The following is a 22,962-nucleotide window of genomic DNA, read 5'->3' on the forward strand; positions in this document are numbered from 1 at the left end:
CCCCAAAGATCTCAAAGTGCCTTGTAGATTCTCTCCATGTGAGGGGGTGGGGCACAAAAGCTGGTAACAGCATGTAGTAATGCCTCACCATGGATTAGGACAGCAAATGAAAAAGAACCTCTCTCCAGTGGGAACTGCAGACCAAATTTGGGTGAATACCCCAACACTTGCCACAGTGCCATGGGATCTGTAATATCCACAAGCGATCAGGACCTCCGTTCTCCCTCCTATGAGACAATGCCAGCAGCAATCTAGCAGCCCTTAGCACCATGCTGGAACACTGAGCTCAGTGCTGGCTCCAAGAGTAAAGTACCCCTTAGTGAATCACCAGAATACCACCCTGCAGGGCCAGGCTGTCGCTTTTGGTTGCCATGGAGTGAAATTCTTCCCCTACTGACCAACGCCATTGCCTGCATGGGCTGTGTGTTCCTAGCATGTCTGCCATCCAATGAGGGACCTAGCCTGGCCAAACTAGCCCCAAGGTGGCCCTTTTACAGGAGTACTAAAGCTAAAATATGGCAAGAAGACCATAGGGCTGGCTTTGAGACAGGCCAGCTTCTTCAGAACCTGTAAGAACTCACCTGACCCTTCATTCCAGTCCCTGAACCTTCTGAGGTTCCCGTCTGTTATTAGCAGTTCAGGGTGAAATTCTTCTTTGCATCCCTTAACCCCCTTCCCCAAAACAGGGCTGCAGTCCTGGAGCGGCAGCCCCTGTGCATCACGGAGGAGACCCCACAGAAGCCCATGGAGGGACATGCCTAGGTAGAGATTGTGGGGACTTGTGGATCCACCGATCCAAATGGCCTGTGCAAGAGGTGTGGAGTAACACTGGCTGATTGGCTGGGGGCATGGCTGGCTGTACTGCAAGCTCACACCTCAGGCTTGGGTTAGGGGCTAAATTTGCCCCCTCAACCCCTTACCCAGTTTTATTCCCAAAAACGGAAACGCCCCAAAGCAGGATCTGGAAGGGGATCAGGGAGAAGGCTGACGCATGGAGCAGTTTTACCCAGAGATGTCAGCCTGTACAGGCACGTTGTCAAGAAGAAGCAGAGAAACCCAACATTAATCAGGGGTTTTGTCAAGACATCCACCCAAGTGTCCTTAGTACATGCCTGTACACTCCACCTTCCCTCTCCTCACCCCTGATGTTTTTCTCAGCCCTGCTCCCTTTGCTGCTGCCATGGTCTTCTGCTCCCATTCACAGCGCTTGTCTTCCCCTTCCCGCACACTGACTCCTGCCCGTGTCTTTACTCACCAGGGGCCCTCTCTTCTTTTCTAATCTGGGGTGAGCAGATGTCCCGATTTTTGGAGCTTTTTCTTACATAGGCACCTATTACCCCCCACCCCCATCCCGATTTTTCACACTTGCTATCTGGTCAACCTATTCTAATCCCTCCCCTCCCTGAACTCTCCCCCTGCACCTTGCCTTATGTTGGTCATATAGATGCAGGCTACACAGGGTAAAGCTACAAGAGAGCTGGTCGAGCTAGTGTGCATGGGAGGGGCTCTCTGATGCACCTGAGACCCTGTGCAAGCACTCAGGTGGCTAGTCCCTCCTGTGCACTACCTCGCTCAGAGGCAGTGTGGGTCTGTCTACTCGAGATGGAATTTATACCTCCAGCTCCCGTGTAGACAAACCCATCATTTCAGAGTTTATGGCCAGAAGGGACCATTAACTCCTCTAGTCTGACCTCCTAATGCAATACTTTTCACCTGGATACTCCTATGCTAAGCCCAAAGCATTTCATACCTATGAGCCCTGTCGCATCGGAGGTGGGGCATTCAATTCCTTGCAGGATCGAGCCTCCGCTCCCACTCCCTTTTAAACTGGGGGCAAAGCTCCTGCCAACTTCAACCAGAGCGTGATCAGGAGCAGTAAAGAACAGTGTAGCTTTCCCATGCTGTATAAATATTTTACAGTACAATAAAGGAGGCTGGGGGTGGGAGGCAAGATTCATCCCTGGTTTACACCAGACACGAATGCGGCTTGTTATTTTAAGGCACGGAGCAGGGTCTGTGGGTGGTGAGCACCATGTGATAAATTGCATTTGTCACACACCTTTCGCCTTCACTCTGCCCACTGTTCCATCCCTGCTGGCACTTATTCTGATGTACCAAGCCCCATACTGGCTTCAAACAGCCACCCTTAGCAAAACGAAATCTGTGCATCTCCGAGTCGAATGTTTCCTTCTTCCACTCCTTCCCAAAAGGGGGGAAATTACACCAGCCCAAGAGCCAATCGCGGTCAGTCCTGGATCAGCACCAGGTTGAAAGTCCCTTCTCTTCAGGGTGACCAGATGTCCCGATTTTATAGGGACAGTTCTGATTTGTGGGTCTTTTTCTTATATAGGCTCCTATTACCCCCATCCCCTGTCCTGATTTTTCACACTTGCTGTCTGGTCACCCTACGTCTCTTGCCACTTTACAGTGCTAGAAACAGGAGGTGAATCTTGGCCCCATTGAAGTCAATGGGAATGTTGTCATTGGGGCCAAGATTTCACACAGGAGCTTTATTGTCGTTTTTGGAGCAGAGTGATTCCCACCTTCACAATGGGACAGCATTTAGCAACCAGCCCTAAACGGTCCCCAGCTGTCACATGACCCTGGGCTAACTCAACCAACATGTGTAACACACCATGCAGCAGTTCGCCACTGCTAACAACTGTTGGTCGCTGTGGCTTTGGGTCTGGCCTGCCCTGGACTCATCAATTTCAAGCCCATTTGGCCTCCCTATATTCTGAATATCTAACACAGGGGTCGGCAACCTTTCAGAAGTGCTGTGCCGAGTCTTCATTTATTCACTCTAATTTAAGGTGTCGCGTGCCAGTCATACATTTGAACGTTTTTAGAAGGTCTCTTTCTATAAGTCTATAATATAGAACTAAACTATTGTTGTATGTAAAGTAAATAAGGTTTTTAAAATGTTTAAGAAGCTTCCTTTAAAATTAAATTAAAATGCAGAGCCCCTCGGACCGGTGGCCAGGACCCGGGCAGTGTGAGTGCCACTGAAAATCAGCTCACGTGCCACCTTTGGCACGCGTGCCATAGGTTGCCTACCCCTGCTCTAACATATCTAGGGTGCTCTTCATGCCAGTGTCTCAAAATACTTCACACAGATAGGTCAGCTGCTATTTCCATTTTACTGAGGGGAATCTATGGAACAGAAAGGAGCTGTAACTTGCCCATGATCACCTAGCAGGCGAGTAGCAGAGCTAGGAACAGAACCGAAGTCTCCTGATTCCTCGTCCAGCGTTCTAGCCATTGACCAGACTAGAGGCCCCCTTTGTAAGTCTGATTGAGTTATTTTTATAAATGTTTTAAGAGCAAAATATGATTGAGGGTTATTGTAGTCATCCCTTCTAATAAGGAGCTCTGGTAAATTAAATCAAACAGTCTGAGAAGGATTGTAATGTGGTTGTTTTTTCCCCCTCTTTCTGTACGCTAATCTTACTTGTGAAATCAGGGACTGGCTGGGAAATTAAATCCCCAGTTAACAGATTAGAACAAATATCACAATCCATTTGCTGCAGGCTGGTTTGCAAGATGCCTAGGAATGCCTGATTCCACCAGCCAGATTCCAATAGGAAACCAGAACTTGTTGCTTGATGACGAGAGAGGAAGCATGGTCCAAAGTATTAGCATAGAGCTCAGCAGACCCAAATTCAATTTCCTGTATGACCTTGGGCAAGTCAGTCTCTCTTTGCCTCAGTTTCCCATCTGTACAATGGGGATAATAGCACTGTCCTGCCTTACAACGGGGTTGTGAGGATTAGTACAAGAGGTGCTCCAATACTATGGTAATAGGGGGAAATATAAGTACCATAGATAGTAGAACTATCTGCCAAGTCATCTATTCAGGAAACACTCAGGTTCATTGTAAAGGTGCAGGGAAGTCTCTGAGCACCGTCTTGCCTCTCAGTGTGGCCCACCTGTGAATTCCCCAAGTCGGGCAGCAGCAGACCCCAGTTTCACGGCCCAGGGGCAAGGAGAAGCCACCATCCATTCATCAGAGGTGGTGTCCCTTTGAATTAGCCCAGAAATTACAAGCAGTCAGGTCAGGAGCTATTGTGACAGCCATTGTATCAGGGTTCCCAAACCTTACAGTCCACACCCAACTCTTGGAAACAGGTTAGGGTTGTCTCCAGCTGCCTTAGGAACGTCTACACTGCCAAAAACACCCCTACAGCAGTGAGTCTCAGAGCCCAGGTCAACTGACTCAGGATTGTGGGGCTCATGCTCTGAGGTTAACAATAGCACTGTTGACATTGTCTCTCAGGCTGGAGCCCCGGCTCTGAGAACCACTCCCCCCTCAGGTTTCAGAGCCTGGGCTCCCCCAAAGCAGGAACATCTACATTGCTATTTTTAGCTCTGTAGCACAAGCCCCGCAAGCCCGAGTCAGTTGACCTGGTCTCTGAGACCTGCTACCACCGGGTTTTTTTTTTCCAGTGTAAATGTGGAACTGCCACCCCCAGCACCCCTAGTTCCAGCACCTATGCTGTTTCCTGTTCCTGTTTCATATCACTCGGCCCTAGAGAGAGGAAGGGGAGAGGCAGGAGGGTCCAGTGGTTAGGGCATTAACCTGGATTTAAGTCCCTACTCCATCACCACCTTTCTGCGTGACCTTGGGCAACTCACTCACTTGCTGTGCCTCAGTTTCTCCATCTGTAGAACAGGGAGGGGAGGGGCCTTGTTGATTAATTCTTGGTTATAGGCTCCAGCCTGACCCTTAAAGGGACAGTATCCTTGTACTCTTTGACACCCCTGCTTAAATCTGTCCCTGTTCAGGAAAGCAAAGTTGTAATCAGGTCAGATTTCTTAAGCCAAGTAGATCCTACTTAGTGGGTAGGGTGACCAGACAGCAAGTGTGAAAAATTGGGACGGGGGTGGGGGGTAGTAGGAGTCTATATAAGAAAAAGCCCCCAAAATCGGGACTGTCTCTATAAAATCGGGACATCTGGTCACCCCACTTAGTGGGAGACCTCCAGGGAAAAGCTAGGTGATCCTGGAAATAGTATTGATGATTCAGTAGGTAACGTTGAAGTGTCTCATTGTGCTAGTAGGGGATGCTGTGCTGTCGGAGACATCTTTCAGATGATAGGTAGAGCCAATGTCCTGGGCATTTGTCATTAAAAATTCCCTCATCTTTTTCAGTACAGTCCATTTCCACCTAATTCTCTTCTGCCTCTCTAAAGTCCCCCTGCAGTTTCAACTGGATAACAGATTCATCTTCACTTCCTGTCCTAAACTGTTGTGTGGTGCTGCTGATTGCTGTCAAACAGCTGCCGCTTGTTCAATCAGCAAATTGTGTCGAGTATCTTTGATTCCGAGAGCACTTTGTGAACAAAAGACCCTTGGCATTCGCTCTAGGGGCAGGGGGTGTAGTGGTTAAAGCAGAAGGCTGGAAATCTGGTCTGCTAGGTGCTTTTCCTAACTCTATGACTCATTTGTTATATGACCTTAAGCAGTTCATTTAACCACCCTGTGCCTCAGTTTCCCTCTCTGTAAAATGGGGATAATACTGACTTACTGGACCATCGAGGGGAGTGTAGATCTAGCTAGAACGAATAACAATAGTAGTGAAGCTGCGATTGCACAGGCTACACGTCCAGAGTCCCATCTTCACCTGCACAGTCACATCTCTGATTGCAGTGTAGACAGAGCCTTTGACGAAAGGTATAAAGTATAAATCCTCTATGGTACACTCAGCACTGATCATAATTATATTGTAATAAGCATATCACTGCCCACTATTGGATAGTCAGAGACACTCACTGCTGTGTCATGTGCCCTGTACTGCTCACAGCTATCGGGGATTCCCCTTCAGCTCAAATGACACCCATCATCCTTCAGTCCCTTCTAACCACCCGTGGCATCAAGACAGAAACCTGCAGTGTCTACTTACTCTGCACACTGTGTGATCTGCTTTGTTTATAATAGTGTAGTTTATATTGTGGGTACAGTCTGGACAGTGAACTTAGTGTAGATCTGTTTTTAACACCCACTGGCAAATATCTCTATTGCTATAGAGATATTAGGGCTTGTCTATATGGGGAGGTTAGTGAGCACTAAGCTAGGACGTGACTATAAAGCACCCTAGCTACTCACACTAACTCCCTGTGTGGACACTTCTACTGTGCACTAACAGGGCCCTCAGGTGGTTTCAGCTAATGTGCACAAAGGCATGTTATTGTGCAGTAAGAGTGTCTACATGGGGGAGTGAGTGAGGAGCACCTAGTGTGCACCAGCTACTGCCGGCTCTTCCCACGTCTAGACAAGCCCTTTGGTAAATGTTAGTTAATCTAGACTCTCCACCCGCACTGAGGGTAATTAACCACTGGTACAATTTACCAAAGGTCATGGTGGACTCATCACTGGCAAATTTTAAATCAAGATGGGATGTGTTCCTAAAAGATCTGCTCTACGAAGGATTTTGGGGAGACCTCTGGCCTGTGCCATACAGGAGTGAACAATGGTCCCTTCTGGCCTTGCAATCTAGGAATCTATGTGTATGCGCCGGGGGTGGAATCAGTGTCCAGGACGACGTTATCTTGAAGAACCACAATTACTTTAGGCTAAGTAGCTGTTCTTCCTATCCCCATTCGCCATGCAGTGCCACCTGCTTCAGCATAGGGACACCTGCGGAGTTGGAGGCACCCAGAAATGTGTTACTATACCAATAATGATTCTAAGTGAGGCGAACATACTCCATATTTGGGGTCTGGCCAGCATGCCTCACTCGGCCAGAACTCCCATTGCCTTCGGTGGGAATTCTGCTTCACTAAAGGAGGGCAGGGTCAGGCCCTCAGTGGGGCTGATTCCTGTTCAGCGAAGTCTTTAATGCCAGAAAATAATCCACTCCCCCCCTGGACCATGCAAATTTCATGGCAGCTAAACGGCCCCTTGAGCAAGTCAAGGGAAGATCTGTGAACACTCAGAGCCTAGCCATACCCCTAGCTTAATTTTCTCATTGCAGCTGGATAAATATTTCCACATCTGTCTCAGGATTTAACCCCAAAGGGCCCAATCCTGTGAGATGTTCAGCACTCTCAACTCTCATGGGGGTCAGTGGGAGTCAAGAGTGCCCAGTCCTGTGCAGGAAGCAACCAAATAACTGGAGATGAGGTCCTGCTCTGCGCTGGAGTTTGTGTCTGGAGTGACTTTGTTTACTTCATTTTAGGAGTGAGTATGTTCTGGTGTCACTGAGAGCAGGGTATGACCCACTGGCTGTAGTAGGAGACTACAGAGTAGTAACTTAGAAAATTATATTAAAAATACCCCACCAAGCGGTTTCATTTAAAATCCGAACAGAGGGGGGCACAACCCAAGGTCTTTACTCCAGGATTACTCACTTACTCAGGCCAATCACCCACTGAAAGGAGGGGAAGTGAACTTGCCCAAATAAAGATGGAAAAATGCGAGTCAGAAACTCCTCAGGATCTGGCCGGTGGAGTTGCTCTGGATTTACACCAATGCAACTGAGATCACAGAATCCTCCCAGCTATTTTTCTTTCAAGGAATGTGTCGGTTTTGTTTAGCGTTTGCACAGATCGCTTAGCTTCTCACATGCATTACATCCCACATATGCACGCACACTCTGGCTCGCCTCTCGCTCAGTACTCTTGTAAATCAGGAGTAACTCCTAGTTACACTGTTGTAAAACTGGTGTAAAGTGAGAGGAGAATCAGGACCAACTCACTCCTTTTCCCTGCCAGCCTCCCAGAGAAACAGGAGACCTGCACTGAACTCAGAAACTAGCAATGGAGCCGAAGGAATAGACTCTGATGTCCATTACCCCAGTGTGAATCCTCCCTCACTCCAGTGAAATCATATGAGATTCACTATGGATTTACACTAGTGTCATTGAGAGCAGAATCCAGCTGGGAGAATACTTAGGGAAAATTGCAATTTGTTTCTAGGTTTTCCAAACTGGAGGTGGGTGGGGAGGAGAAAAATCTGCCCCAACCTCCCTTTGCTGTCTCTCAATCTCTCGCTTTCTCCCAGAAACTCCACTGGGTTAGGTTGGGCAGCAGCAACTGATTGGTCCCAGGCCATCATGTGCTAAGCGTTGCTGAGGCTTTGGGATGGTCTGTGCTTGCATTAAATTGATCAGTTGCTGCACATTATAGCTTAACCTGCCAGTGAATCAGATCTTTTTTTTTTCATTTTTTCTCTCTCTCTCTCTCTCCCAGTCCCTCCCTCCCTAACACCGGTCTTATTTTAGCTATAACCCAGGAGGAGGAGGAGGAGGTGGAGGAATACAGGGCAGAAAAAAATACTAGACATTGCAGCATCCAGGAAACCCTTATGAGTAGATGGTGGATGGGACCTGCTCCTTCTCTCTTCTTTTTCATTTTGGGATTTTACAGGATTTCTTTGCTGCATTCAACTCCAAGAGGATGCAAAATTGACATTCACGCACTCACACCAAAATAATATTAATAAGGCAGAAGCAGAGACCACCGGTGAAATTGCAACAGGAAAAACAAACAAACAAACAAAAAATCCAGCCTACATCTTAAGACGCTTAACAAGACCCCAATAGCCTTTTTTTCCTCTCCAGATCTTGCAACGTTTTGAAGACGGCAGGATGATGCACAAGTGAAAGCAGAGACCTTGTGGGGGGGGGGGAGAGATTTTTTTTTTTGCTTTTTTAAAAATTATTGTTATTTTCTTCCCTGATGCTAACATTTTTGGGGGGTGAGGTTGAGGGGAACGCACTGATTTTAAAAACAAATGTTAGGCTACATTTGTTTTCAAGTGTGCAAAGATTTTTGCAAAGCTGAACAGGACAGAGGAAGGGGTGCATTTTGTATTTTTTAATTTATTTTTTGCCAAAAATTGCATTGCAAATCTATATTTGCTGGTCCATTGTATGTATTTGTAGTGCACTGTCCCACCCCCGGCGTTTGAAGTGAGGAGTTGGTGCATTCAATTTTTTAAATTGAATGTTGGTAGGGAGGAGGTGCTGCACTTGCTATATTTAATTGTAATTATTTTGATTTATTTCTTGACTTTGCTAGTCGCGAGACATTTTTTAAATTGCTTTTTTGGTTTGGTTTGGACTGGCGGTGCACTGCGTTTTTTGGGGTTTTTTTTGGTTGCAATTCTTTTTTTTGTGGGGTGGCTCGTGGATGATTCTTTTTAGAATTGGAAAAAAATTGGGTGAGGTCGGTGCACCGAGGAGTTGTTATTTTTAATTGCCGAGCACCATTTTTTCCAGGGTGGTGCATTCATTTTTCCATTGCAATTTTTTTTTGTGGGAGGGGGGGTTGTGTGTGTGGGGGTCGCATCGGTTCCTTCCCTGCGAGGGGAGGAGAGAGGATTGAGGAAGGATGGCCAGGGTCTCTGGTGCTTTCACCGGCCGTGCTCCTGCCTGAACAGTCCCCCTCCTTCTGCTGCAAGCCCCCCAAGCAGCAGCAGCAGCAGCCGCCGATGGGATGTGATCAGCTTCTCTTCTCCAGCAGCGTCCTCAGCATCGTAACCCCCGGCCCTTTGCTCTTTGCAGGATGGCTCGCTTCGGAGACGAGGTGCCGGGTCGCTACGGGGCTGGCGGCTCCGGGGGCGCTGGCTCTGGGGGCGCGGCGGGCGGTGGAGGCGGCCGGGGTGCAGGGGGCAGCCGGCAGGGCGGACCGCCCGGGGCCCAGAGGATGTACAAGCAGTCGATGGCCCAGCGAGCCCGCACCATGGCTCTCTACAACCCCATCCCCGTCCGGCAGAACTGCCTGACTGTCAACCGGTCCCTGTTCCTCTTCAGCGAGGATAATGTGGTGAGGAAATACGCCAAAAAGATCACCGAATGGCCATATCCTTTCTGTTGGGGACCCCCAAACTCGGGCATCCCTCCCCTGCCCCCTAATACATGCACCCCCAGATCCAGGCATCTTCACCCCCTAATGCATGCAACCCCCACCCAGGCATCTGCCTCCTCCACCCATGCATCCGCACCCCCTAACTCCTGCATCTCCCTGCCTGTCACTGCACCCCACACCATGACTCTTCCCCCACCGAGGCACCTGCGCCCTGTTGTGTATGCACCCCCCACCCACACATCTGCACCTCTTAATACATATACACCCCGCATGCTTCCCGCCAGCCACGCACCTGCACCCCACAATGCATGCTTCCCGCCAGCCACGCACCTGCACCCCATAATGCATGCTTCCCACCATCCACGCACCTGCACCCCATAATGCATGCTTCCCACCAGCCACGCACCTGCACCCCATAATGCATGCTTCCCGCCAGCCACGCACCTGCACCCCACAATGCATGCTTCCCGCCAGCCACGCACCTGCGCCCCACAATGCATGCTTCCCGCCATCTACATACCTGCACCCCATAATGCATGCTTCCCGCCAGCCACGCACCTGCACCCCACAATGCATGCTTCCCGCCAGCCACGCACCTGCACCCCATAATGCATGCTTCCCGCCAGCCACACACCTGCACCCCACAATGCATGCTTCCCGCCAGCCACGCACCTGCACCCCATAATGCATGCTTCCCGCCAGCCACGCACCTGCACCCCACAATGCATGCTTCCCGCCAGCCACGCACCTGCACCCCATAATGCATGCTTCCCGCCAGCCACGCACCTGCACCCCATAATGCATGCTTCCCGCCAGCCACGCACCTGCACCCCATAATGCATGCTTCCCGCCAGCCACGCACCTGCACCCCACAATGCATGCTTCCCACCATCCACACATCTGCACCCCATAATTCATGCTTCCCGCCAGCCACGCACCTGCACAGCTCCCATGCATATGCACCTTTTCCATGGATCCCTTTCTCCCAGGCATCTGCACCCCAACTTGTGCATGTGGCCTCCCACCCTAACCCATGTACCTTCACTCCAGCCCATTCATCTCCACCCCCAGCCAACTCACCTGATCCCCTCCATCCGCACTTCACCGCCTCACGCTGTACCTCTGCACCCCACCTTCCACCGCATGCCATGACATCAGTCCAGCCACCTGCACCCCCAGCCCAGGTAGTTAACATTCTTGCCCATGTTATCTGCCTCCCTCGGGCACAGCCTGCCTTGCACACCCTGGCCAGTCCCCTCCCCTCCGGGGAAGGGGTTTAGGGGCATTTCATGGTCAGACAGCCTTTCCCCAGGTTCAGGGGCTCAGGGTTTGGATTACAGAACAGGCAGGGCATGCAGAGGCCAATCTGGGAGTGGGGCCTCCACTACAGGCAGTGGCGAGCCAGTTAGTGGGCAGGGGTCTTGCGACGTCCCCTGCAACATGGGTCTGTCAGATGGGTAGATGCCCAGCATCCATCATGTCCACGGACCTTCCAGTGGGAGGCAGTGCAGGGGTTCACAGCTGTGTGGCGTGGAAGGGGGACCAGTGAGCCGGGGTCTTTGCCATCTTTGTGGGTGTCTGCGAGCTATTTCAGGGGAAACAGAAACGGGGGTTCCCCAGCGAACCCCTTGTTGGTCCAGAGAAAGGGGGTCAGTGATCTGTGGTCTCTAACGCTGCTTCCCTGCTAGAAGAAGAGGAGCACACAGTACACACTGCCGAAGTATGACCCAAAGGGAGGGGCATGGAGAAGGGAGCATGTGGAGGTCTCATTAGCAGTGGGGATCGGAGACAGGCTCTTGGGTAAGAGGAGGGTAGGAAGCTTGGGTGCTCACTGCCACTGTCCAAAGCCTTTCCACAGACACAGCAGTGGGTGGATGGTGCCTATTTGCATGACATAGAAATTAGACTTATCAATACACAGGGCCGAACTCTGCTCTCGCTTCCACCAGTGTCAGTCCGGAGTCACACCATCAGAGTCAGTGAGGCTACTCAGGCTGTAAACTGAGAGCAGAATTCGGCCCTCAGAGAATATGGCCCCATATTTATTATGCCTGGCTGCCCAGAGAGAGATATACTGTGTTTTATTTGTGTACCTGTATGTGCAGAATTACGGGACAAGGGACATTGGGGCCACTTCCCTCTGCTCCATGGGCGGAGCTCCCATGGAAGCCGGCAGAAGAGATGCCCATGTATTTGGGTGCAGAATCAGGCCCTGGGACCACACATCGCATTGGCAGAATAGCACAGGAATTGCCCCAGCCCCCTTTCATTTGCCCCTGGATTTTCAATTAATTTCACAAGTGAGGCGGGGTTGGGGGTGAGAGAATAGAATTAGGAGCCACTTCTGGGCATATCTGCGGAGTCTTTCCAATGAAAGTGGTTTCCCAAGCTGGGTGGAGAAACTGAGAAATTGCTGTCTCTGCATCTGATGCTTCAACTTTGGTATGTAAATACCTTATTCTCTATTGTGATTTGTTACTTATTTGCTGTTGTCTAGCGGGAAAGCCAGCAAACCACATAAACCCCCACCCCCTAGCAAAATATGGCTGAGGAAAACCACCCTGTGAATCTCAGAATGTATAGTTTTAAAAGACACATTTTCTATTCATACTATGGTTGATAAAGGTCTTGCATCTGTTGAAAGCTTGGTGTAGTTTTGGTGGTGAGCAAGATGCTTTGGTGCTTGGATGGGAGAAGGTCGTTCTATATAGCATTGTGAGTTATTTGGATGTTAAACCCAGACTGATGTATTCCGTTTTATCCTATGCGCATTTTGTTGGTATCTGATACATTTATGTTAAAATTGTGCCATGAAAAATTATCTAAATGGGGTCGTCTGAAGGTTTTTTGGTAGAAAGTCTCTTTCTAGGAGCAGTTTCTACCATGTGTTTCCCTTCAGCATGGTTTAAAAAAACCCTGAAATATGGCACCCAGTTTTGGGGCCAGGTTCTAATTGTTACACCGCTGTAAATCCGGAGCAGTTCCTTTCAAGCCAGTGGCATTATGCCTGCGCAACTAACAGATCAGAATCTGCCCCTTGATTCCTGACGTATACCTGAGCCTTGCAAATACTAATTTTAAATTAGAAACAGTTTACAGTAGATATTCACCCCCTGATAGCTGGCTAACTGAGCATGTGCACTGCAGTGCTTAGATACTATGCTGATGGATGCTGTAGGAAACGGTAGGATGGATGGGCAGATAGATCTCTGCTAAGATCCTTTTTTCCATACTGTTTTTGTGGCACTGGTTTTGTGAGAGATGCAAATTATTCTAACCTATAATTTTCTGGTGCATAAATCTTCCTTTACCTCAGGGAGAATTTGGGGGAATCAATCAAAAGACAGTTTTTTTGCTATGTTGTGTCTGGAACCATAGAAGTTAGAGATAGTAAAGGTTGTTCGGTTCCATATTACTGGTGATCAGTGTAGGATTGTTCCCTACAGTCTGTTTTCTAATGCTTACTCTACTGCCCTAATATTCAGCAACCTGGTGTCTGCGCGCCAATTGCCTGCTTGGTATTTCAGCACATCTTCTGTGTTATTAGATTATGTACTATCAACCGGTATGATCCCTCCACTCCTCATTCCCCTAGAAGGGGAATCTGTGCACAGCATTGCAAAGTCCGAAACCCCAGGGGAATGAAATGCGCAAGGCTTCTAACAGAATGTCTTGGAGCTGCCTGAAATTGACAATAGGTGACAAATTTGGAGGCTAACTCTGTCTTTCTCAACGTACCCTCTTTTGTGCCTAGATTTTGCAGTTCAGATGTTCCCCTAGAACAGATGACTAGACAAAACTAAGCCTGCTTCCAAAGAGCAACGATACCTCATCATAGCTGGGTAAAACAAGGACAGAGGGAGAGATTCAGAACTCAGTTATGCTGGTGTGAATCTGCATTGCATTGAAAAAAGTGGAGGTAACTCCAGTTTCACCAGGCAGTAAGTGAGATCAGGATCAGTTGTTGAGGGCCTAAAGTGAGAATTTATGTGGCATGGTGGAATTATGTTAGATTTTTAAGCTACTATTAACACTTTTTTGTGAATGTTCTGTGTAACAGGATTTGAGTGTATTTGGAGCTGATATTAAAGACAGAGGCATAAGAGCTGTGTAGTGGACAAATTATGCACTGTGTGCGTGCAATACAGACGTCCAGAGCCACTGACCAGTACATGTTTAATCAGCAGAATAAGGTCTTTGTATGGATGTCTGCACCCTGTTGTTATAAGCAACAACTCTGGTATGAATTAAATATTCATTTAGTGCATATATTACTAAATTCAGGGTTTTAAAAATGTGCCTTCACTGTGTGAATAGGAATAGTGCCCTCAGCTTCTTGAAATCTAAGTTTTCGTTTAAGAAACAGTGCCCTGTCCTTAGGGTCGGGAAGAAAGCCTTGCAGTTTTGTACTAAGTTAAACTGACGGACTGCTGTTTTCCTTAGTCTGCAGAGACTGCACCAGTGCCTCTGTTGCAGCTGCTCAGAGCTCTCCGATGTAGAAACTGGATGAGAGTCTTGTGCGTTTCACTTCCGGTATTGTAAATCCTATGGGTAGAAATGAAACTCAAGGGAATCTGGTCATTTTCAGTCTGCTGCTGCTGCTGCTTGGGAAGGCACTGATGCCTTGGGAGGTGAACAAAAAAAGGTAGAGGGCCTGGTTCTCCTCTCACTTACACCAGTGTAATTCCATTGATTTTAGCTGATAATCATTCCTGATTTAAACCAGGGTGAGAGAAAAATCAGGTCCAGAGTTTGTGGAAGGGTAGAAGAGAGGCGACTGCCTACTATTCCCACCCCTCATGCAGCAGCCCGGAGCATCTAGTAGCAGATGGGTTGTGAGGAGATGATAGACCCCTGCTAGCCAGAGGTTGATAGCAAACGTGGAGCCCCTGAGTAGGATCTAAGGAATGTACCCTGGTAGGAATCGCAGAAAACCTTTCCCTTTCATAGCAGTTCAGTAGGGAGGGTTGGCTTCTCACCTGGATACTGCCACTTTTAGATTGGTCTGTGACTAGTAGATTTACTCCTCTGCTATCGGGTATCTGGTCAAATTTCCAACCCTTCTTTGTGGGTGAATGGGGGACTGTGAGATTGGGTGGGGGAGAAAGTAGGAGAGATGAATGGAATAGGTGAGAAAAGAGAAGTACAGCGTACGTAGATTGGAAGTACCATCTTTCGTTGTGTGGCTGTACAGCACCCAGCACAGTTGGGTCCTGGTCCGTGATGGGTTCCTAAGCACTCCTGTAGTACACGTAATAAATAATGGACAGCCCCAAGTACGGTGGGGTCCTGGTCTGGAACTGGGGTTCCTAGTTGCTACAATAATACACCTAATAAATAAGGTCAGTGCCCAGCACTGTGGGGTTATGGGCCATGACTGGAGCTACTAGGTGCTATTGCAGTCCAAATAATAATAATAATAATAGTAAACAATGTGTGAATGAGAGTGTATGTGACCTTGGGAGGACAGAAGTGGGAGAGAGAGAAAATATAAAAGGAGAAGAACAAAATGTAGGGAAAGAAAAATAGAGAGAAACAGTAGGGGGAAGGACAAGAGGACAGAGACATTGAAGACAACTCAGGAAAAGACACAGTGATAGGAAAGAAAAAGTGGAGTGGAGGCAGGGAGGAAAAGATGGTAACAAAAGCCTGATGGAGCAGTGGTCAGCAGGACTGGATGAACAGTGTTCACCTATTGTTTGATGGATTTCACTAGGATTGGTTCCCAGATCGTTGCTTTTGGTGATCAGTAGCTGATCAAATAACCGTCAGTGGCAAAACTATTCTACCTACCAGTGCTGCTGTGGACTGACATAGTCAACAGATCGTGATTCCTGTTACTTGTCCTGCCCTAGCAGTTAACTTACATTTTAAAATAGGTTTTAACGCGCAATCAGAGGAGGGTGGCCTTATGGTTAAGGTGCTGGGCTAAGGCTCAGAAGTTGACCTTGGACAATTTACTTCATCTTTCTGTGCCTCAGTTTCACCAGCTGTAAAATGGGGGTGATGCTTTCCTTCCCCCACCCTTTGCCTGTCTAGACCCTGATGCTGCAGACACATGCATGCCTAACTTTACTCCTGGGACTACTCCTGGTAGTAAAGTTAAACACCAGGGCCTTAGATCGTAAGTGTGTTGGATGCCATCTTAGCTGACACACTGGGGACTAAGCCAGGGACCTCCAGAGCTAAAAGTATAAGGTGCTCCGGCTCCCTGACTGGGGCTATGACACACTTGTCTCCTCTGGGGATTGGGCACCAATGGAGGGCTGTAGCACACCCTTGCCAGTGGGTTGCGTAACTTTTTTGGAGAAGGGAGTGGGTTGAACTCCTTCAGCATGCAGTGCCCAGCTTGGGGGGGCTCAAGTCTTGGGGGAGGCTTTTAGGCTCTGCTGTAGGACAAGTAAGATCAATAAGGGGAAAGTTGATTGTCGAGATGGTACAATTAAATGAACTACAGCAAGCATCCTGCGGCTGATTGATTCCCTTGAATTGCAGTGGGGGTTGCTCTGAGGGGGAGGGGGTTTGGCGACACAGTTGTTTTCACCCTGGCTAGTTGGCTGAGTTTTCAGGCTGGTAATTATTGGGCACGTTTTTCTAATGAGTTTGGAATGAGGTCTGAATTCAGAGCCCACTCCGGTCAGTGGAAAGTCTTCCTTGACTTCAACACGCTTTAAATTTAGGCCTTCAGTTTTGGAACTGCCTAGACAGTGAAAGATTGCCGGCCAGGAACCATTGCAGTGTGTGTGTGTGTGTGTGTGCTGTTAGCATTTAATATGTACATCACAGTAGCCCCGAAAGGCCCCAGTCAGAATTGGGGCCCTGTTACGCTAGGTGCTGTACAAAACCATAGGAGCACACACTCACTGCCCAGAGGAACCAACGGGCTAAAGAAGACTAGGGACAGAGAAAAGGTCAGGGAGAGGAATGGAATCAAATTCACATCTGTAAATGTTAGACACATTTGAATGGTTAATTTTTTTTATAGAAATAAGCTATGCCCATCTCCCCCTCCATCTAACCTCTGTCCATTGGCTGGCTTCATAGCAACTGAGTTGAGTCTCGAGGACAGATCGGGGTCGTGTATGTGTTGCCTGGTAGTGTCTCTGCCTGGGAGCGCTTCTTAGGAAGTTTTAGTCTGGATTTCCTGTTAGGACCTCGTTTACCAAGGACTTAGAACTCAGCCATAAACAAATTTGTTCCTGGCTAAAATGCATCCTGGAAGATCTCAGCCCAGGAGCATATAGTACCCATACAGTGTGCATCTGTATCTAGCTTTCCGCTTCTGGTTCTAAAAGATACCTCAGGCTGGTGAGATGGATCTGTATCTCGTGTCGTTCCGTTGAAATCAGGGAGGATTACCACACCGACTTAGTGACCACGATTAACTACGCTAAACTCCAGCAACACTCACAAGCCCTACCGCTGGTCTCCCACAGGAACTAGTCTGAGTAACAAGGCCATGCCCTGCAGGTTGACAAACCTTGGTTTTGCTGGACTTACGGGAGGGGTGGGGGGAGGAAGAGATCCATCTTCCAGTGAGAACTCCAGGCCTCCACTCCTGCAGCATTCAAACCAAGGGGCTTGCTCATATTCCCCTTGCACTTGGAAATCAGACGACTTGTATGAGTGAGGTCTGCAGTTCAGCAAAACCAGGCAGCTGCTCTGCAAAAGGGCAAGCCAATTCTTAGCCCTTGAATACTGGTGTCTGTGAGGCAGCTCTTACACATCACAAAATTCATCCCCCCATTGCAGCTGTAAAATTTCCACTGTCTTTGGTTCTTCTGATTGCACAGTCAGCTTAGAAAAAATCACGGGCCTGATTCTCCCCTGTACCACGACTTGAATCATTTACACGCATGCAAAGTGGGTGCAAAATGCTATCACATCAAAATGGTGTTTTATATCCTCTTTGCCCACGTGTAAACTTGGATTCACCCTTGTCCTGGTGCAGCACCAGTGCAAAATGCTACCATACCAATGAGGTAGCTTTTTACACCCATTTTGCACTCCCTTCACGCTGATGTACTTGATTTCTGAAGGTGCAGGGCAACTAGGAATCAGGACACATATAATTAAAACAACAAAAATTGTCCTTCATTGTGTTACTAACATTTGAGATTATTGAAATGGAAAGATTGATGAGAATCAGGTCCAGCTCTTCAGCTCTTGCAAATAAGTGGAACTATTGAAGCTAGCCTGGTTTGCAACAGCTGAAGATCAGGCCCCCAATGTCCTTGTCGCTATTTTTATACCAGATGCAAGTTTTCGTATATTTCACCGACTTTGGAAAAGAGTGAGCTCAGGTTTGATTTGGTTTATAGTCCACTTTCCTGGTTCACACGGCGCCCTAAAGTGTGTGCTGCTAAATGGGAATGTTTGTTTTTAATAACCGTTTCTGTTGGAATTACAAATAATAATAATAATAATGCAAATGTTTCTCTTGCGTTTAGCTTTCCCGGGAACTTGTTTTGACAGAATCTGTGTTCATGCCCAAATCTGAGCAGTGTCCATGGCAGAGGCTGATATTTTGTCCCTTTGGGGTATGCACTGAACTAGCATGTACTGCCCAGGTGTTCCTGATGCGGATCTCCTTTATGCTAGCATGTAGCTGGAGGCATTCCTTTGACGCCTCTGGGGTAGACATCAGATTTATCCCCGGTGTGACTGAGATCAGAATCTAGCCCCAGGTAGATAAAGAAATGTCCAAAATATATAAAGACAAAAAATCTAATTTTGATCTCATGCCTGCTGCTCTCACAGCATTAGCTCCCCTGGCATAACAGGAGTCTCTGGGGGTTTATAGCAGCGCTAGTGATGGGCGGACCAGGCCCATACAGAATGCGTCTGGCCAATGGAACTGGGCTGTTGGTGGCTAGCTGGAAATCCAGTGTTGCCAGCTCTCTTGTGATAGCTGGTGTTTTGGTTTGAGCTCCAGCTCCTGAAGTCCCAAGATTACATCAGAATCTCAGCTTTTAATTTTTTAAACAAAGTACGTTCTAGTTCTGCTCGTGGAGAAAAGCTTGGAAAGGTGACTCCTACAGGCCAAGCACCAGAAAGCAAGGGAAAAGTACCCAAGGAGTATTGTTTTTAAAAGATCTCATGATTTTTTATGCCTAACGCTTGAACACTGGGTCTTAGGAACACTGTACGTTGTTCTTGTGCTTTTTAATTCAAGTTGGGCAGTTCAACAGGATTACACCAGGGCATGGATTTGCCCCAGAGCCAGCATGAATGACTCTCACTCAGGCCAGACTATCCTAGCTCAGTGTTACCTGGAGTGACGTATCCCGAGAGGGGAAATGACTGCTGAAGTGGAGGCCAGCGTGTGACAAACCGTAGCAGAAATACATCAAGCTGTGATGTGCTCTGTGTGAAAGGAGGGGAAATCCTCTGGTCAGTTTTGTTGGAAAGTGGGCCTGCAGGGAGGTGGTGTGTTAAACTGTCATTCCTCTTCTGAGCCCTTGGAAACCTCTCTGCACATTTGGAGATACGTGGGTGTAACCCACCTGACACTGTGTGCCCGGTCCACAGGAAATATGGGTGTCTTACAGCCCCAGCTAGGGAGCTTTAGCTCAAGCTATTGAAACCCAGGCTTTTAGCGTTGAAGAGCCTTGGCTCAGTCCCTGGGATGTTGGGTAATATGGTGGCTCTCATCTACACAGAGCTTGGCAAGTCGTATGCCCCACGAGGTAAAGCAGTGGTTTTAGGACTCAGGAGACCTTGGTTCTATTCTTGACTTGGCTACTGGGTGACTTCAGAGAAGTCCCTGCCCGTGCCTCCGTTTCCCCATCAGTAAAATGGGGATACTGATGGTAACCTCATTTGAGATGCATGAGTAGTAAGAGCTAGAAATCATTATTAAAGATGCTATCTGTGGTGGTGTCTCTCTGCTCACGCTCAGTGTGCGCCTGTCACTTTACGCAGACTCCCACACCTTCGGGCATACCCTAACAGGGAAGAGGTTTGAGCCAGGCTCCGTAACTCGCAGAGGGAGCAAGGGGGCCCCAAGCCAATGATTTTCCAGCAGCTCTTGGGATGTGGGCACATTTGAGTGGGCCACACTCCTTTCCCGGTGAGGCAGCAGCATCCTGCCAATGGGTTGAATTCACACCCCTGACTTCCTGGGAGAGGATGCAGCTTCGTCCTTACCAGCAGCATCAGGAGGTGGGGCCTCAAAGAGATTGCAAAAGTGTCTGGATCTTGCTAGCTGCATAGTCCTCTCAGAGGCTGCTTTCTGCTGAGGCAAACAGCGCCTAGAATTACCTGCCTCTAGAGTTTTCCCTGATTGCAAAAATTAAAGCTCCCCTTCCCCCCCAGATTCCTGATCAGGAGGAGCCGCTGGGGCCTGTCCCGTCTGCGGGGGGGAAGACAGCCGGTGGCAGCTGCCAGCGGGTTTAGATCGAGCAGGAGCGACGTTTGTAAGGTCATGGGATACGTAGCACCTGCAGGCTATGGTTACGGCTCTGAACGAGGGGCCCAGCTTTGCTATTGCAAAAGCGGCGCTGGGGGAGACGCAGCAAGGGCATGTCGTCCGTTCCAACCCAAGCGAGGATCGCCTCCTCTCGCCCCGCCGCAGCTTTGCTCTGAGTCGTTGGCTGAAAAGGAGCCTGAAATCTCTGGTGAAAATTCAGTCAGAACACCGTGAAACTGCCAATTTCCGGCATTGTTCAGTGGTTGAAGCAGTGGGCGGCGGGGGGGGGGGGGGTCCTGATGCTAACCCCTGTGAGGAAGGGGAGCAATCTAGGAGTCAGGACTCCCAGATTCTCTTTTCTGCTCCAAGGGAGTATTATTTAGGGGTTATTGTGAGGAGCTGAGCACTAGGTGTCCTGCATTGTATTCCTCCCTCTGGGAGGAAGTGTGACTTGGCAGTTAGAGCAGAGGACTGGGTGACAAGACTCATGAGTTCTGGGCCTAGCTGTGAAGAGGAGTCTGGTCTAGCAGTTAAATTAGGGAACGGTGAACCACAACTTCAGGGTCCTGTGGGGGATTGTTTATAGTGATTAAGGCAGGGGTCTGAGAGCCGGGCACTTGGGCTCCTTTAACAGGCCTGTGAGCTGGTGTTGTCAGTGGTTAAAGCCAGGCATGCTAAGCCAGGACTCTTGGGTTCTGTTCCCACCTCTAGGACTGTCTCATTGCATGGCCCTAAGTCAGCTTTAGCCCCCAGTTTCTCTACCTTTCAAGGTGGCTTAACTTTTTTCTATTTGCAAAGGGCTTTGAGATCCTCAGAGAGCAGGAGCAAGGGGGGGCAAAGGATTGTTATTAGTGATGCAGAATCGTACACTGGGCCCAGGTTTGCTCAGATGGCCCCTGAGTCTTACAACAAGGCTGGTCCAAGTGCTGGGGGTGGAGCTTTTCCTAGGAGAAGGTGAGGTTCATGGGGCCTCGGATTCCATCAGGAACAACCTGGGCTGCTGTCCCTTCCTCCAAGGTAGAAGATACGGGGGTGGTGGGGGATGGATGGAGCTCCAGTGAGCACAGTGAGCAGCAGGGTGTGGGCTGGGGAGAGGGATGTAACATTTTTGTTACTAGTCCCCCCACTCCCCTCTTGTCACCCCCCCCCAAATGTCCATACATGGGATCAGGATTCCTGTACAAATTGGAGCCTACAAACCAGCTCTCAGTGCCCCTGTTAGTTTTGCTGCTCCAGGGCCTGGGTTGCAATGAATCTAACAGGGGCTGCGTTCCTTTTCCCGACAAACTTTTACTTCGGTGGCTTTCTCTCTCTCTCTCTCTCTCTCTCTCTCTCTCTCTCTCTTTTGTTGTTGTTGGTTCGAAGGTAACAAACTCACTCCGTGTCGCTGCATTTCACACGCGTCTCCAGTCATTGTGCACGGCCTTGCCGCAGCTGTTCCAGTCCCTGCAGTGCGAGTGAGTAAGTGTCAGTCATGGCTAGCGTGCTGGCACAGCGAGCCCTTGTGTGGAAGAAGGCGCTTTCCTTCCAGAGGAGCTGGGAGTTTACCTGAGCGCACCCTGATGGGAAGCTGGCGGGAGGGCGGGCTCGCAAAAGGGCAGTACGGTCCCTGCAGCTGGCTCACTGGTGGATAGTCGTTTGGACCCTCTAGAAGATGGGCTGATTCCAGGGTGTGTGGATATTCCCCCTGAATATTCACATAGGAATAGAATTGGGGTGATTCTGGTTTGGATCTAGCAGAACCTGATGGGCTGGTTCTGCGGTGACCCAGCAGCGTCGTAGCAAGAGGAAGGCTGGTGCCGTGGCTAGGAGCCCCACTGTAGGGTTTGTGAGAGTGGGGTTCAAGTCTCTTGCTATCTTGGGCATCGTGTGTGATTGTGGGCAAGTCACTTAGGTCCATATCCTCAAAGCTATTCAAGCAGCCAACTCCCATTTATTTCAGTGGAGCCGAAATACTTTTGAGGATCTGGGCCTTCACCTCTCTGCGCCTGATTTCTTCATGGGGTGCGCGGGTAAGAGTGCTGCCTTACCTCAGGGGGCACTGTGAGGATAAAGGCATTAGAGATTGGGAGGTGCTTGGATAGGATGGTAATAGGGGTTAGGTTCAGGCCTGGGCTCCTTTTTCTCAGATCTTCCAACAACTTGGAAGCTTGAGAAAAATGATTCCTGTTTAGCGCCTCCCCCCCCCGGACCATCGTTCTCAAACTGGGGTCGGGACCCCAAAGTGGGTCATGATCCCAATGTAATGGGGTTGCCAGGGCTGGCGTTAGACTTGATGGGACCCAGGGCGGAAGCCCGAACCCCACCACATGGCGTCAAAGCCTGAGCCCCCCTGCCCAGGGCCAAAGCCTCAGGGCGTCAGCCACCCCACCTGGGCAGTGCGGCTTGGGCTTTGTCTCCCCTGCCTGGGGCGGCGGGGCGCAGGTGGGCTCAGGGTTTGGTCCCTGGGGCCATGTAGTAATTTTTGTTGCCGGTCGTGGTGCAGTGAAGTTTGAGAACCCTGCTATAGACGGCTGTGGTCGAGTGGTCTGATCATCTGATTAGAAGTCAGGACTTCTGGGTTCTAGATTTGAAAGAGAGCTGAGCTTCCACTTCCAGCCAATTTTCAGAAGTCTTCAGCGCCTGAACACTCGGCTGTTTCGAAAATGTAGCCCCTTATTTTGGTGCCGCAATGGAAGAGGCAAATGTTTGAAATTCTGGCCCTTGATCGCTCTGAACCTCAGTTTCCCCATTTGTGAAATG

General features: G+C 49.1%; 1 protein-coding gene across 2 annotated transcripts in view; it reads left to right on the forward strand.

The window, feature by feature from the left end:
- CACNA1A (calcium voltage-gated channel subunit alpha1 A) overlaps positions 1-22,962 on the forward strand; it is a 198,743-nt gene that overhangs the window by 30,656 nt on the left and 145,125 nt on the right. For both annotated transcript variants that reach the window (XM_065576443.1, XM_065576444.1), the window contains exon 3: positions 9,506-9,801. In XM_065576443.1, the coding sequence (XP_065432515.1) occupies positions 9,506-9,801 (296 nt within the window). The remainder of the gene's footprint in view (positions 1-9,505; positions 9,802-22,962) is intronic.

This window comes from Chrysemys picta, chromosome 22 (assembly GCF_011386835.1).
Source record: "Chrysemys picta bellii isolate R12L10 chromosome 22, ASM1138683v2, whole genome shotgun sequence".
NCBI lineage: Eukaryota > Metazoa > Chordata > Testudines > Emydidae > Chrysemys > Chrysemys picta.